The sequence below is a fragment of the Nematolebias whitei genome, chromosome 6 (assembly GCF_014905685.2).
Source record: "Nematolebias whitei isolate Nwh7 chromosome 6, NemWhi1, whole genome shotgun sequence".
Classification (NCBI taxonomy): Eukaryota; Metazoa; Chordata; class Actinopteri; order Cyprinodontiformes; family Rivulidae; genus Nematolebias; species Nematolebias whitei.
This window is the reverse complement of record NC_056503.1, coordinates 11,546,141-11,560,137: the sequence shown is the minus strand read 5'-3', so window position 1 is coordinate 11,560,137 and position 13,997 is coordinate 11,546,141. Positions and strand designations below refer to the sequence as shown.

The 13,997-nt window shown below is 39.2% G+C and overlaps 2 protein-coding genes across 2 annotated transcripts; both read right to left on the bottom strand.

Annotated features, from left to right (window-relative positions):
• Nucleotides 1-458: 458 nt before the first annotated feature.
• tomt (transmembrane O-methyltransferase) lies at nt 459-1,471 on the bottom strand. The gene is made up of 4 exons (XM_037678033.1): nt 1,210-1,471; nt 936-1,132; nt 739-861; nt 459-656 (listed from the first exon to the last, which is right to left on the bottom strand). Exons 1-4 carry the CDS (start codon nt 1,469-1,471, stop codon nt 459-461), a joined length of 780 nt encoding a protein of 259 aa, XP_037533961.1.
• Nucleotides 1,472-8,428: 6,957 nt separating this feature from the next.
• sfrp2l (secreted frizzled-related protein 2 like) lies at nt 8,429-10,940 on the bottom strand. Its single transcript, XM_037678031.1, has 3 exons — nt 10,418-10,940; nt 9,105-9,185; nt 8,429-8,918 (listed from the first exon to the last, which is right to left on the bottom strand). Exons 1-3 carry the CDS (start codon nt 10,926-10,928, stop codon nt 8,500-8,502), a joined length of 1,011 nt encoding a protein of 336 aa, XP_037533959.1. The 5' UTR covers nt 10,929-10,940; the 3' UTR covers nt 8,429-8,499.
• Between the last annotated feature and the right edge of the window lie 3,057 nt (nt 10,941-13,997).

The window sequence follows — 13,997 nt, the reverse complement described above, 5'->3', positions numbered from 1 at the left end:
GCTGCTTTTTGCAGAGAAAAACATTTTTACATGAAGGCACAGGTTGGAGCTTCAACATGACAGAGTTTTTTTTCCGAGGTTGGCCTGTTAGCTTAGCTCGTAGCTTAGCTTGTCAGCTGAGCTGCTTTTAACGATCCAAAAACGTGATTTTGGACGATTAAAACAGATTTTAAAGAGAAAAAAGAAAAGGAGGGGTCAGTGAAGAGCACCGGAGTTGAGCCTTTTGTCATCCAGTGTCTTCAGTAGAAAGAGAGACATAAAGAAACCATAAAGCTGATAAATGAAAACGAGGTCGATAATTTTCATTTATCATGCGATTAATTGATTTATTATTTATTGCGATATGCCTAAAGTCAAATACTACTTTTAAAGGACAATCATTCACAAATTACCTTAAAATTTGCTTGGACATTAAAACAAATGTTTTTGCTCTTTTTAAAATGTACTTTTGATATACTTTATTTAATTCCCTGATAAATCAGCTCTGCCATCCCATCCCTGATGCCCCTGCTGTACTCCAGTGTTGCTCGGTGGATCTTCCACTCGTACAGGCCACACTTGCGCAGGTATCGGAGGAACTTTGGAGCCCCAGGAAACAGCACGTTGTCAGCCAGAACCATAGAGCCTTTTCCCAGCAGACCACTGTCCTCCAGCAGCTGAGACATACCCAGAGACATAAGGGATGATAATCAAGATGCAACAAGTTGTGTATAAACATATTTTCTAATGATTTAGTACCTGCAGGTCAGGCAGGTAGCATTTCTTCCAGTGGTCCATAAAGACTAAATCCAACTTCTCCAAGCTGTAGTCGGATCTCAGCCGAGGGATCACCTCATCAGATGGATTCACAATAAGCTCCACCTGGAGAAACGAACGAGTATATAAAAACAGGTGTGTGGGGGGGGTCATTTTGTAACAGTTACCTACTGTCTCACCGTGCTGTCATCAAAACCTGCCATGCGGATGATTTTCTCTGTGATGGCAGCATTTCTCTGATCCATCTCCACGCTGTAGAGCCTGGCCCCCAGAGGCAAAGACCGGGCTATTCTCACAGTGCTGTATCCACAATGAGCCCCCAGCTCTAATACTGTCAGAGGGCTCTGCTCCATCAGCAGCCGGTCCAGGATTTTTCCTACAAAAACGCATCAAAATGTGTGTAGTATTTAGAAATTATGACTTGCTGATCAATAAAATGATTTCTTCCAGCACCTTTTTTAGGCCCAATGTTGCTGATGAACTCCACATTACTGCACCAAATATCAAAAGCATCCAGTATGCTGTCAGGGTCTCCAAGAGTGCAATGAGTGAGAACATACTGGTAGGCGCGCTCCTCTCGGCTCAAACCAGTAGTACAGTCCTTCCATATCCTGACCAGAATGGCTCGATAGAACAACACAAAGAAGTAGCGGTATTTGATTAACACTGTCAGCAGAAGAGGAATGAAGGCCAGAGCAATAGCAGGGGACACCATCCTGGCACAGAAAAAAAATCACAGGTATAGTTGTCATATACAGTATACTTATTTATTTGGTAACAAAGTAAATGTCTTGTTTTCTTGTGGTTCATGAAATTAAGTTTGGTGTAAAAATTGTTACTGTAACCCCAGATTCTGAGTATAGGCGTAGCCCTTTAAGAGCTGTCGCTGGTGGGTTTTATCTCGTCATGCAACGCAACGCACTGAAAAGTTTAGTCCACGCCCACCTGTTGTGTGGGCCCCACCCGGTCCGTATAAATTACGTTAAGAGCGGGTAATCGGCTCCCAAAATAGCTTTTTCTTCAGCCATTTAGGAGCCAGTGAGGCCCGACGCTTAAAGGGCTACGCCTATACTCATAGAATCTGGGGTTACAGTACGTAACCAACGTTCTATTTCATATAGGCTTCGCCCTTTAAGGCTGTCGCTGGTGGGTTAAGGGCGAAGCAGATGTAGTCCTCGCCTCACTGGATCCATTCAAACACCATAAGAAGCGCCAGCTTGCCCAAAAATTGTCTTGTCACTCAGCTCTCCATTGTTTTTTTTATTATTTGATTGGTGTGGATTCACTGAAATCACACAATAACACAAACTAACAGACCAGTAACTCTTTTGTTCTGTGAGGTAAAATTATTAATTTTGTCTATGGCATTTGGTTGGTGTGAAGAGAGCTCTTTAATTTACATTTCAAGTCTGAAAAGTCTGTCAAGACAGCAATGTAAGGCACTGTAAATATAATAAATATGTGTCTACTCAAACTATTATAGATATTTCAAGATGTCTAAAAGTACAAATTGCTGCTGACCATGTCCACAAACGTACATTGCTTATCTTCCTACACTGATCCTGCTGCTGCTTCTCCAAAGTGGGGAAAGGCTGACCACTATCTACTGTAAGTAACATGCTGACCGTCTGTAAGAACCGCATGCAACTCCACTTAAAAAAATCCAAATGATCCCTTTAATCTTAATTAATGTTTATGCTATGCTGTGTCAAGTTCATGTCAGAATTTGGGCCTAGACAGACGTGAGAACCCTGATGACAGTTCGTGTATTTGAATAAAACCTGTGCGCATAGCTTTTAACAAATGAAAGAATAAAGTATCGTTCCACTCACCATGAACACCTGATGATGTTGGTGTCCTTTAGTGGAGCTCAAACTAATACACAATTTACACAAGGAAACTAGGGCTGCATGTTATGATAAGACAGATGATATGACAAATATTGTAATTGGTTTATGGAAATTATTTTTGATCAATTATTGCAGGTCACTTAATGCGAAATATCTCTGTTGTGCACTTGTCTTTATTAAGGACTCATTCTGCAACACCGACACTGGGATCCTCCTCGTTGAACCTGAGGGTGCTGTGCCCTCATCCTCCCTGCATCTCAGTCCAGCCTCTGAAAATCATCACTGGAGGAGAAGTGGTGATGGACAACAGACCTGTGTGTCTTCTCTTTGGACTTGCATACGCTATGCGTTTCAACTACCCTAGGTCTGTGAAGTCCACGTTCCAGTTCATCCAACAGGTATTTCTTGAACTGGGCCACAGTGAACTAAAACCAAAGTTACAAACATTGAACAACCAGCTTGTAATGTAAAGAAATGTTGTCTTGTGTGTTGTGTCAGTGAACAGTCGGGGGGGTTCAGTATATTATACTCAGTGGCCACTTTATCAGCTCTACCTGCATAAACTAATGCAAACAGCTCTGCCACAACTGTTACTTTTTAACAAAGTTTATAATGTTCGGTTGGTATGAGAGACATGGGTGTCCAGACACTCTACAGAGATGAAATTTAGAAGTGTATTCTCAGGACTGGATAGTAAAACCCAGTTGATATAATACAGTTTGAGGACAATTCAGCATGTTTCATGTAAATGTCCAGTCAGTGTTGATGGTAAATGTAGTCAGTTGAAGCAGTAAATTGAAACGTGTGTGCTCGATTGACCAAAACAGTTTTCCTGCTCACAGAGCTATGCAGTAGTGCCTTCATGACCCCACATCTACCACGTTCCTTGTCTGCACAGAGGGGAACACTAGAATTTTAAGCTGAAATAACAGGAAGTTCTTCCTTAACATTAACATCATTAAATATTTTGCATCTTAAGTTTTCAGGAATTTATGGCTTCAGTTGCCTGCATTTACCAAAACCACGAACTGTACATTCACATAAAACATGCTAAATCTTTTATCACATTTCATCAGCTCCTTTTCAAGTTGAAGATTTAGAAGACTGTGTCTAATTTTATTGTGTCCAGTTTTTCACAAGGATACATAAACTGATGAATGCTGCGGTGTTTGTATTCCTATTTAAACAATTTATAACAATGTCAAGCATTTTTATTGTCTATTTTTACTTGATGTTTGGATGGCAAGGGTTTTTTTAATGGCTACTGTTTTATTACCAATTTTTTATTTTATTTTTTACTTGTGACAAGCTTGATGATAAGTTACACTTAAAATGTTTTTTGAAGCAATACTTTGTGAAAATTAAATAAATTGGAACATTGAAATGTATTTTTTTCCTCTTGTAAAATTTAGTGTTGCATTCAGTACAATTTGAAGATCAAAAGGGTAATTAATTACATTGGAGGAAATGTTATGCAAAACATTATATGTAAGTAGCTTTAAATAATGTTACATTGGTTAAACATGTTTAGTTGTGTTAACTTAGAACCTCAGTACAATGTAGTAAACATATTTAGTAGTCTGTACTAAAATTGATAAGTTCTGTGAACTAATCAATTAGCCTTTGCCTCAGCAACTGTCTCACTAATACCCCACAGTTTCCTCTAAAGCCCATACCAGCTGTATCCACTGGTTAACTGGTCATCATTAACTTCACGCAGACTCTCTCACTGGTACATTTTCATCTTTAAATCACTTCTTGGTCTGATGCCTTCATACATCTCCTCCTACATGTCTCTGTGTGAGTGCAGCTACAGCGTGCGCTCTCAGGACATTATTACCTGCAGTGTTCCCTCAGTGAGGACTGAACTAGGCAAAAGGGCCTTCTACTCCGCTCCTGTTTCCTGGAATATCTTGTAAAAAGATCTAAAGCTCTCGACCTTGACCTCTCTTAGTGGCTTCAAACATCTGTTAAGTTCCTGGGAAAAAAACGAATGCAGCCATGTTTCTGTTTTTAGTTTTCTACATCACCTTACAACCTAGCCTTTTTTTTGTTTTGTTTTTTTTGTTGCTACTTTCCCCTTTAATTACCATTTTATTTTCACTTGTTAAATTTTTTTTTTAATTTGTACGCATCCTTTATTACTGTCTATTGTTGTCCACTGTTGTCATCACTCTTTTCTTCAATGGGATTAACCTGTTTAAATAAAGGTTGAATGAATAATAGGACTCCTTGAGCTTGCTGGCCTCCCTCTTAGGGTGACCATCTTTATTTTTAAAAGAACAGAGTAAACCAATCAATATATAAACAAGTTAAATACTGTATATTACTCCCAGTAAAATAATAATAAAAAACTCACCAGAATAATGAAACAGGTATACCCTCAGATGCATCTCACAGAATTTGATAGTCGTGCAGTACAAAGGAAAGCAAGATGTATCACCAAAGACTCTTTACACCCCCTTCACCAGTCATTTCAACACCATCAGGTAATCGTTTTTAGAGTGCCCCCTCCACCACCACCTCCACCACAAAAAAAAAAAAAAAAAACCCATACCATACCAGCTTTATTTATAAAGCACTTTAAAGACCCATGGGACCAAAGTGTTGTACAGTACACATAATAAAACAATCATACTTATAAAAACTCTTATTCCCACTGTAATCTTTTAAATGAAGGAACATAGTAGTTGATTTGCATATAGTTACAAGCATGTGGGTGTTTAGGTATTATACGATATGTATGGATATGGGATTTTATGTGTGATGTTTCTGTATGATTTTATATATGTTCTATTGTTTTAATGTGTCTGAGCATGTACTATAGACCAAAGATCATTTTCTGTTACGTGCTTTTTTTTAAATTCTGCTTCTTATGCATACCAAATAGAAAACCACCAACTCAAATTTGATGCATCTTTCTCATATAGGAAGACATTAAGAAAGATTAAATTATGAAGAACCATAATGCAACAATTTAATAATCCCAACTAAAGCGAAGACATTTTTCTACTCTTGGTATTTTTTTATTTTTTTTTTGTGGCTTTTGTGAATTTTTTTTGAGTGATCCAATAATTCAAATTAATATATGTACATAACTGTGACAGAACATTTCTTTTTATATCTTTATAGACTTTTCTTAATCTCAAACTAGAAACTTGCAAGTCAGGGGTTTCTGGTTACTTTTAAGAGATGTAGGCAGAAATGTAAATGTGAGGACACGTGCTGTGCCTTTCTAGATGTTTCCAGGTAACTTAAAGAGTCTATGAGGTTTCTGCTCTTACTGAACAATATTTATTAAAAGGAAACGCTGAACAAACTTACCTGTTTGGTTTTTAAGAGCGGACGAGGCAGTTCAGTGGAGACAGGTGCAGAAACATTAAGGAACGTGTTGAGAAGGACAGGGTGCTGGAGTTTGAATAATTAATGCACCACGTGCACGTGACACACATGATGTAATTATTACCAGCGAATTAATATAAAACAGCAAGATAAAGATAAAAAAAAAAGAAATTCTCTGATGTTTAATGACATTAATCAACCATCCTAAAATATTCAGAGCTGGAGCAACATTATACAAAGTGTTAAAGACACAGTGAGACCGAGGCAGAATGAAACTGATATATCAACAGGTGCTCTGTGGAGTCCAATTTCTGTCTTTACTTGGTCGAGACAAAACGAGAAAAAGACTAATTAAATTATATTTTCTAGAATAACAAATAGAGGGAAACTCAAAAATAATATACGATCATTTAAACACAATTAAAGGCTCAACATTCTTTAAAGAAACAATGTAAGACATGGCCATGCATGAGTTTTAACTGTCATTTATACATTGAATAATGCTGATTAGCTGTGGCATCCATCTTCAATTGGGTTGAATCCCTAAGATTAGTTACAATTAGTGGAAGATATAAATCCACTGATTACTTTATGAAAAATACATTCAAATCCATGCATTGTTAGTAAGATACTTTAACGTTCAGGCTTGACAGTTTTAAGCAAAGACCTTGAATGAATAGCACTTCAAGGATGTGTTGAGAATGACTCTCAACTACTACCAGCACAACATCTGTAAAGCTGAACAAGTTACTGATGTTTTTGTATTTTCTAAGATCAGTTGAGGCAGCCGTCTTCATCTGGGTTGGTTCCAAATGTTTTATCAGTTGTAGAATTACATCAAATGATACTTTACTGAAATATTCATCAAAACCTGTTCACTGGTACATAAAATATTTAGCTAACAATCAGAATTGATTCCAAAGAAATGACAACAAAAAAATAAACATTTGTGCAGTCTCGTAGCTCTCAAGGTATGTGATGGAGATCAGTCTCAGCTACCGTGTTTTTCGGACTATAAGGCGCACTTAAAATACTCGAATTTTCTCAAAATCGACAGAGTGTCTAATAATCCGGTGCACCTCATGTATTAATATTGTTTGTGCTTACTGACCTCGAACCAGTTTCATGTGGTACAACTGAACAATGTTCAGAGGTATTGTGAATGAGCTGAATAAAGTTGGACTTATCTGACTTTTGTTTCACTTAATGCACCTTATAATCCAGGGCGCCTTATAGTCCGAAACATGATACAATAAGCAGCAAACTTTATTTCAATATCTGTAAAATTGACCGAGTTGTTTTCACACTCAGCAGCAGGTTACATATTTCAAAATACATTATATTATTAGGGATAAGTAAATGAAACGCAATTTTTTTTTAAAAAAAGGTAAAAATTTTGACACTTTTTTGTTTGTGTAACGTTTTCTGTTCAGTCAGTAGTTTTATTCAAACTGTAAAAATGGGTAAATTTAGAGTACAATTAAAGAAAATTCTCATATTAAAGTAAAAAATAAAATAGAAAAATAACAGCAACTTTACAGCAAACAATTTGCAAACATTATCCAAACAACCCGCCTGGTTCATTCACGTAATAATGTGATAAACTTTTTGTTTCTTACGTTCAGAAAAATAGACAAATATTGCAGTAAATACACTGCAGTGAAACAGACAGAACATTGTGCCACCATCACTGCCACTGTAACATTATTACCATAATGATGTTACAACTAGACACAGAAACGACAGGTTTCTGTATTAACTCAACTCCCATTCCCATTGTAAATGGAAAATAAAAATATATTTGTTATCCGTTAGATGGATTTTGGAACAATTTGTGGTAATTCACTAATATTCCCTAATAAAAATACACTGTATTATCTTATTAAAGGTTTGTAAGCTCAACCATCCAGGTAGATAACAAAAAAGGTTAAATCGTGTCATCTGGACCAGTTTCTTTAAGTGAGAAACGTTTTGTCCCCCATCCAGAGGACTTCCTCAGTCTATGTCCTGCCAACCAGATCTGTCCCATAGGTAGCCTTCACTGATGGGTTTCAAGCCAACCTCCTGGTGGAATCTCAGCAGTACTTTTAACGCGTGCAAACAGAGCACACCCATCCACAACAATCAATCATCATGTATATCAAATGTTTTACTTGCTACTCACATTCTCTGTGTCCTCAGGCTGTTTCTGTGAGTAGTAAGTCGGCCATCTGGCCTAAAACATTTGATTGTTGTACATGGTGATATGATTGTTTTATATGTGTGTGCTCTGTTTGCATGTGTTACTTGTGAGATTCCAACAGGAGGTTGTCTTGAAACACAGCCGTGAAGGCTACCTATGGGACAGATCTGGTTGGCAGGCCGTAGACTGAGGAAGTCCTCTGGATGGAGGATGAAACGTCTCTAACTTAAAGAACCTGGTCCAGATGACACAATTTAACCATTTTTGTTGTGATTATCTGATGTTTATTCTTGTGTTCTTCACGGTTTTGTTCGCAGTGTTGGATTTTGTTACTAGCAGTATGTGGTTTCATGACTCATGACACGCTGCTTAAATGTCTGGACAGGCTTTTTTAAGAAGAACTCTGAGGAACTTCTTCAGCTCTTTGTCCCCTCTGGTCCACCTGACAAGTCGAGTCAACACAAGTCTTCCTTCTTCAGCCTGAGCCAGGGCCAAGAACCATGCGCTGTAGACCCGATTCCTCACCTTCCCTCCTTCCTTCACTGGTCTTTTATCTACTTTCTCCTCTTCAAGCTCCGTGCTTTTGTTCACATCTAAAGAATCTAAACCAGGACACGTACAGCTGTCTCCTTCTTGCAGCCACAACGCCCTGTGGGTCACTGCACCTCCATAATGCTCTGCGTTTTCTGCACCTCCCCCTGCCCACCTCAGGATGCGACTGCGGGCCAGAGGGACCAGCTGACGGTCGCCCCCCACTGTTGACATGCTGCCCAGACGCATCTTTAAGGCTGTGATAGAGAAAGAGACAATATTATTCTATAGATACATTGTTAAACAACTTTTATGTCTCCCATAATGTGTTTTGTGTCACATTTTAGCCAAATATTTGTACTTTGAAAAATGGTAGGTTGAAGTTTACTGAAGGAAAGACAAAGTAAAATCATATTCTGAGAAATTGTGCCATTTGTTCCCACCATATGGACTGTGGCAGAAGTTGTCCTGGATGTCAGTCTCTCCTTCATCAGTCAGGCTACAGACATCACAGATAACACTCTCTGTGGGGAGGAACACGGAAATAACCTCATTCTAACTGCTCACAGTGAGAATACATAAGATTGGATCAAAAATGGAAAATTCAGCAGTTACGTCAACAAAACACAAGAAAAGTGAAAAACATTACATTTAAACAGTAGTATAAAAAATAACACTAAAGAATGAATTGCCCTGACACTAAATGCATAGTAAACTACAATTAAATTGGTGTCGGTGACACATATGGAATCACTTTTTATAACCTACGACGGAGCATTAGGGCCACACTAAAAAGATAACTAAAAACCTTAAAAATACGAGAATAAAGTCGTACAAAACTTTTTTTTTTACAGCTCTCTTTTATTTATTTATTTTTTCCACGAGTCAGATCCACAATGCGACCTGTCCAGTAGTAATCCAGTAGGCGTGTCAGCAAATGACCAATCTGAAGCTAAATGCTCCTAAAAGTGAGTCGCTGGGTCTCTTCAGCCTCTTTCTGGCATATTTATTGAAGACCTGTAACAGCGCTGCATGCACAGTTTCTCTCACTGAGCGCCGTTTTCAAACGGAAACTAAAATGAAAGTCATGATGTAATGACGTCACGCATATGCATCCCAGAAGCAGCATACAAAAACACAACAGTAGGTGACAGTATTGGAACAAGTTTTGAGTAAGAGCGTCAATAACAATAAAAGTTTAACAAACATTCTTCATTTTACTACAGTTAAAATGCGATGAGCCCTGCTTTATCGTGTCGGAGTTCGGATAATATTACGAGTCACTTAGCTTCAGATTGGTCATTTGCTGACACGCCTTCTGGATTGACTGACAGGTCGCGTCGTGGATCTGACTCGTGGGAGAGAAAAAAAGGCATTCGTAAAAACGACTTTATTCTTCTAATATTAAGCCTTTACTCGACTTTATTCTCATAATTTTATATCTTAAAAAAATTCTTAGCGTGGCAATGTAATTTTTATTATTTTTTTAGTGTGGCCCTAAATCTCCGTCGTACATATGGAATCACATTTTATAACAAAAATTAATAATTAAATTACCATAAAAAAAATTTTTTTTGCCCCCCCCCCCCCCCCCCCAAGTCGCTGCCTGGGCTAGGCCCCCCAATGTTTCCACATCCTAAGAACGCCTCTGGAATGCAGCTCCTCTGGTGGCGCGCAGCGACAATTAACTATAAATGTAACGTGAAAGATGTCACGTGGCTAAATCAGGGCGTTAAATAAGTAGAACTCCTCAAACCTTTGAGCTCCTCCTCATGCCGGACCTCCTCCTCCGTCCGCCCCTCCGGGATGCACAGCTCGGTTCCGCTCGGGAACCGGCTGCAGTTGAGCATCTCGGGCCAGGGGAAGCCGAATGCGCTCATGACGGGCACGCAGCCGTCGCGCACGGCCTCGCACAGGCTCCTACAGGGGCTGACGGGCCCGCTGAGCTCCGGCAGGCACACGGGGGCGAACATGGAGCACAGGAACTTCTTGGTGTCCCGGTGGCACCGCTTGGAGACGAGCGGCAGCCAGGGCGCCGACTGCTGCTGCGCCTCCCTCAGGGAGTCGTGGCCCAGCAGGTTGGGGAGCCACATGCTCCTGTAGCCGATCCCCTGGCACAGGGACAAGGTGCTCGGGATGGGTTTACACACCGAGCGGACCGAGGAGCTGAACCCGAGAGAAGGGGGTCCGAACTGGGCTGGAGCCAGGGTGTCGAAGGCTCGAGACGGTCCTAGGAGGAGAACCAAGCTGAGCAGAAGAACAGCCATTGTTCTTGTTCCGAGGAGAGTCGCCAAAGTTGTCCTCCTCCTCCTCTCCTGTCTGGACTTGAAGGTGTAAACAAAGAGGTGTGTGTGGAGGAGACAGGGGGGCAACGAGGGCAGGCGCCTCCCAGTCTTCCTCCTCCTCCTCTTCATCGTCCCACCCATCAGACTGGTGTAGGAGGATTCCAACATGTTCTGTTTCACAGAACAGAAACATGAATTCATTCTAACTCACTTTTTAAAGTCAGTTCTTAACTGGAAGTTAAAAATAAACACTTTAAACAACTTTTTTTTTAACTGCTGTTGATGCTTAACAAGGTCATCAAAGTTCAATTTTCTTTATTGTCATGATAAACAATAAATCAATTCATCGCTTGATAAATAAAAATTATCCACCTCATTTTCATTTATCAGTTGTGTCGTTTCTTCGTGTCTCTCTCTTTCTACTGAAGACACTGGATGAGAAGTGTTCTTCACTGAACCCTCCCTTTCGCTTTTCTCTTTAAAATCGGTTTTAACGATCCAAAATCACATTTTTTGAGCGTTAAAAGCAGCTAAGCTACAAGCTAACAGGCCGACCTCGTAAAAACCTCTGTCTAGTCGAAGCTCCAAAATCCACAGTTGAAACCCGTGCCTTCGTGTAAAAAGTTGTTTTTCTCTGCAAAAAGTAGCTGAGAACTTGTTTACTGATTTTTTTATTAAAACCTTTGTGTGACAAATGCTATGATAAAAAGCTCAAACCACACCGAGCGTTTGCCATTTTGAGAACCAAAAACAGGAAGGAGAGACAGCCCATGTCACGTCAAGGGGCCTCTCTCCTATTTTTCTTAAAGATGCACGCTGCTCGCTCACTCACTATCCATCCTTCGGTTCAAACAGTCTAACACTGCCATCCAGTGGTAAAAAAATGTACTACATGAAAACTACCCAACATTTCTTCTTAAATTTGACAATAACTACTAATTAATGTCAAATTTCAAACAATATTATCGTTTATCGCAATAATTTCTGAGATAATCACCCAGCAAAATTTGTTATCATGACAGGCCTATTGTCATTTGCATCACAATTATATTATTATACGCAGGGTCCCAGTGACACCCAAAAATAGCAGAATATAAAGTATTCAAATAAACAACAGTATACAAGGAAGTTACACACTAAACAATGCAAAATGATACTCTAAAAGATCTAAGATATGCTTAGTGTAAAATAATACGGTGTAAACAGCAGCCCGAACATGAGTCTGTAGTGAGCAGATGGGTATGAATACAGCAGCATAAAGGCAAGAGATCAGTAGCATGGATAATCAGCAGCACGTAAGTCACATATCACCAATTAAAGTGGCAGTACAGTGATTATCCTGGTTAGGGATTTATGAGTCTAACAGCAGTAATTAATAAGTAATTAAGAAGTGTCTTCCTCCACTTACAATTTCTTAATTAAGTAAATGTATTTATGAATTAAATGCCAGAGTTTTAGACTAGCTCGTGTTGAAGAATGACATCATTATGGCTGTTTTGTTTAGGGTAAAGTCAGTTAGCTGTGGTGGCCATTGTAAACTGGGTTGACTCCAAAATGTTTTTCTTTTCTAGATGAACATCCATTGAATACTTTCTGAGAGTTTAATTGAAACCCTTCTGGTGGTTTATGAGATATTTTGCTTAAAACGGCCACAGTTGTTAATGACCATGCTTTAAACACTGGGAACCAGTCTCAGCTACTACCACAATAAACTGTAGCCCAGTATCTGTAAAATTGACTGTTTTGGACATTTTTGTGTTTGCTCAGATTTTTGCCGTGTCGGCCATATTGAATCCGGTTGACGCCGACTGCTTCATTAAAATCAGTTCAGTGATTCATAAAGATATTCTGCAAACTGCACAGACAAATGGACACACAGGAAAAAGACATTACTCCACCTTCAACTATTAAAAACTTTATTGTGTTGTAACATTTGAAGTACCGGTAGTCAATAATTTTGTGCTGCATTGCAATTTTATAATACCTGCTGAATCTATAAATGTTCTTTTTATTTCAATATTTTCCTCTTGTTTAGTCTTAGATACAATAACTAAAAACTGTAAGCTTGCGTATTATAACAAGTTTGTCGTTCTAACTAGAAAAAGACGATACCGGTAAACTGGAACATAATCTCACATAGCCTAAATCTAGAGAATACGTGTTTTACATGATGCACGACTGTAAAAACAAGTGACAAGCATCACATTTATGAGGAGCTGCCGTCAGCGTTGCTCCTGAAAGTAAACAGTTTCCTAGTTGTGCTAAAAGAGCGGCGTGTGTGACGCTCTATCATCATAGCTCAGCCAGAGGCCCACCCTTTCATCGTTCCCAGAGACGCTGCCACATGTCCACCAACATGTCTCATCCTGTTTCTTTCTCCTGTTGCCCTTGCACTTTGCTACTGTGGCTTTTAAAAAAAGAGACAAACAGTATACTTGCATTTGTTTCTAAAAATGTAACATGCATAAAAATAGAAAGACAACAGAAAAGCCTTCCTTGTAGGAGATTACTCAGTAAGTGTTGTGTTCTGCAAAGTACTGGAAGTAACAAGCAAACTTGTTCTTGTCACTGCAATCTAGGACATAAAACAACTAAATCTGAATTAGTTTACTTATCCAACTCTTGGTGCATCCCATAGTCGTTTTTTTTTTTTACCTGCAGTATTCTTGTTGCAGCGCTCTTAGTCACTGCTAGCTGAAAACACAAAATTAGTAGTTTGGATTAGTCTGGATTAGTTTGCACAAACTCCCAGAAAAACTTCAAACAAAAGGCTCTGGAGGTTCAAATAAAAATGTACAAATGTACAATGTTCAGTCAAATGTACACCTGGAGAGCTGGTGCAAAGAGAAAAACCTTTATTATGAAGAAGACAAAGGAGATGATCATGGACTTCAGAAGGAACAAACACACCTACACCCCCCTGAACATAAGAGGATCTGTGGTGGAAGTGGTCTCCAGTGTGCACCTGAATGACAACCTCAGCTGGAGCAACAACACCACCAGCCTGATCAAGAAAGCTCATCAGAGACTCTACTTCCTCAGACGGCTGAG

What these genes read in the sequence shown, in the direction of transcription:
- sfrp2l (XM_037678031.1), bottom strand. Translation starts at nt 10,928, where the DNA reads ATGGCTGTTCTTCTGCTCAGCTTGGTTCTCCTCCTAGGACCGTCTCGA. An exon ending in GCATGAGGAGGAGCTCAAAG is followed by an intron (nt 9,186 to 10,417) that starts GTTTGAGGAGTT and finishes TCCTCCCCACAG; the next exon opens with AGAGTGTTATCTGTGATGTC. An exon ending in CTTCTGCCACAGTCCATATG is followed by an intron (nt 8,919 to 9,104) that starts GTGGGAACAAAT and finishes TCTCTATCACAG; the next exon opens with CCTTAAAGATGCGTCTGGGC.
- tomt (XM_037678033.1), bottom strand. Translation starts at nt 1,471, where the DNA reads ATGGTGTCCCCTGCTATTGCTCTGGCCTTCATTCCTCTTCTGCTGACA. An exon ending in CAGGTTTTGATGACAGCACG is followed by an intron (nt 862 to 935) that starts GTGAGACAGTAG and finishes TCGTTTCTCCAG; the next exon opens with GTGGAGCTTATTGTGAATCC. An exon ending in GCTACCTGCCTGACCTGCAG is followed by an intron (nt 657 to 738) that starts GTACTAAATCAT and finishes GGTATGTCTCAG; the next exon opens with CTGCTGGAGGACAGTGGTCT.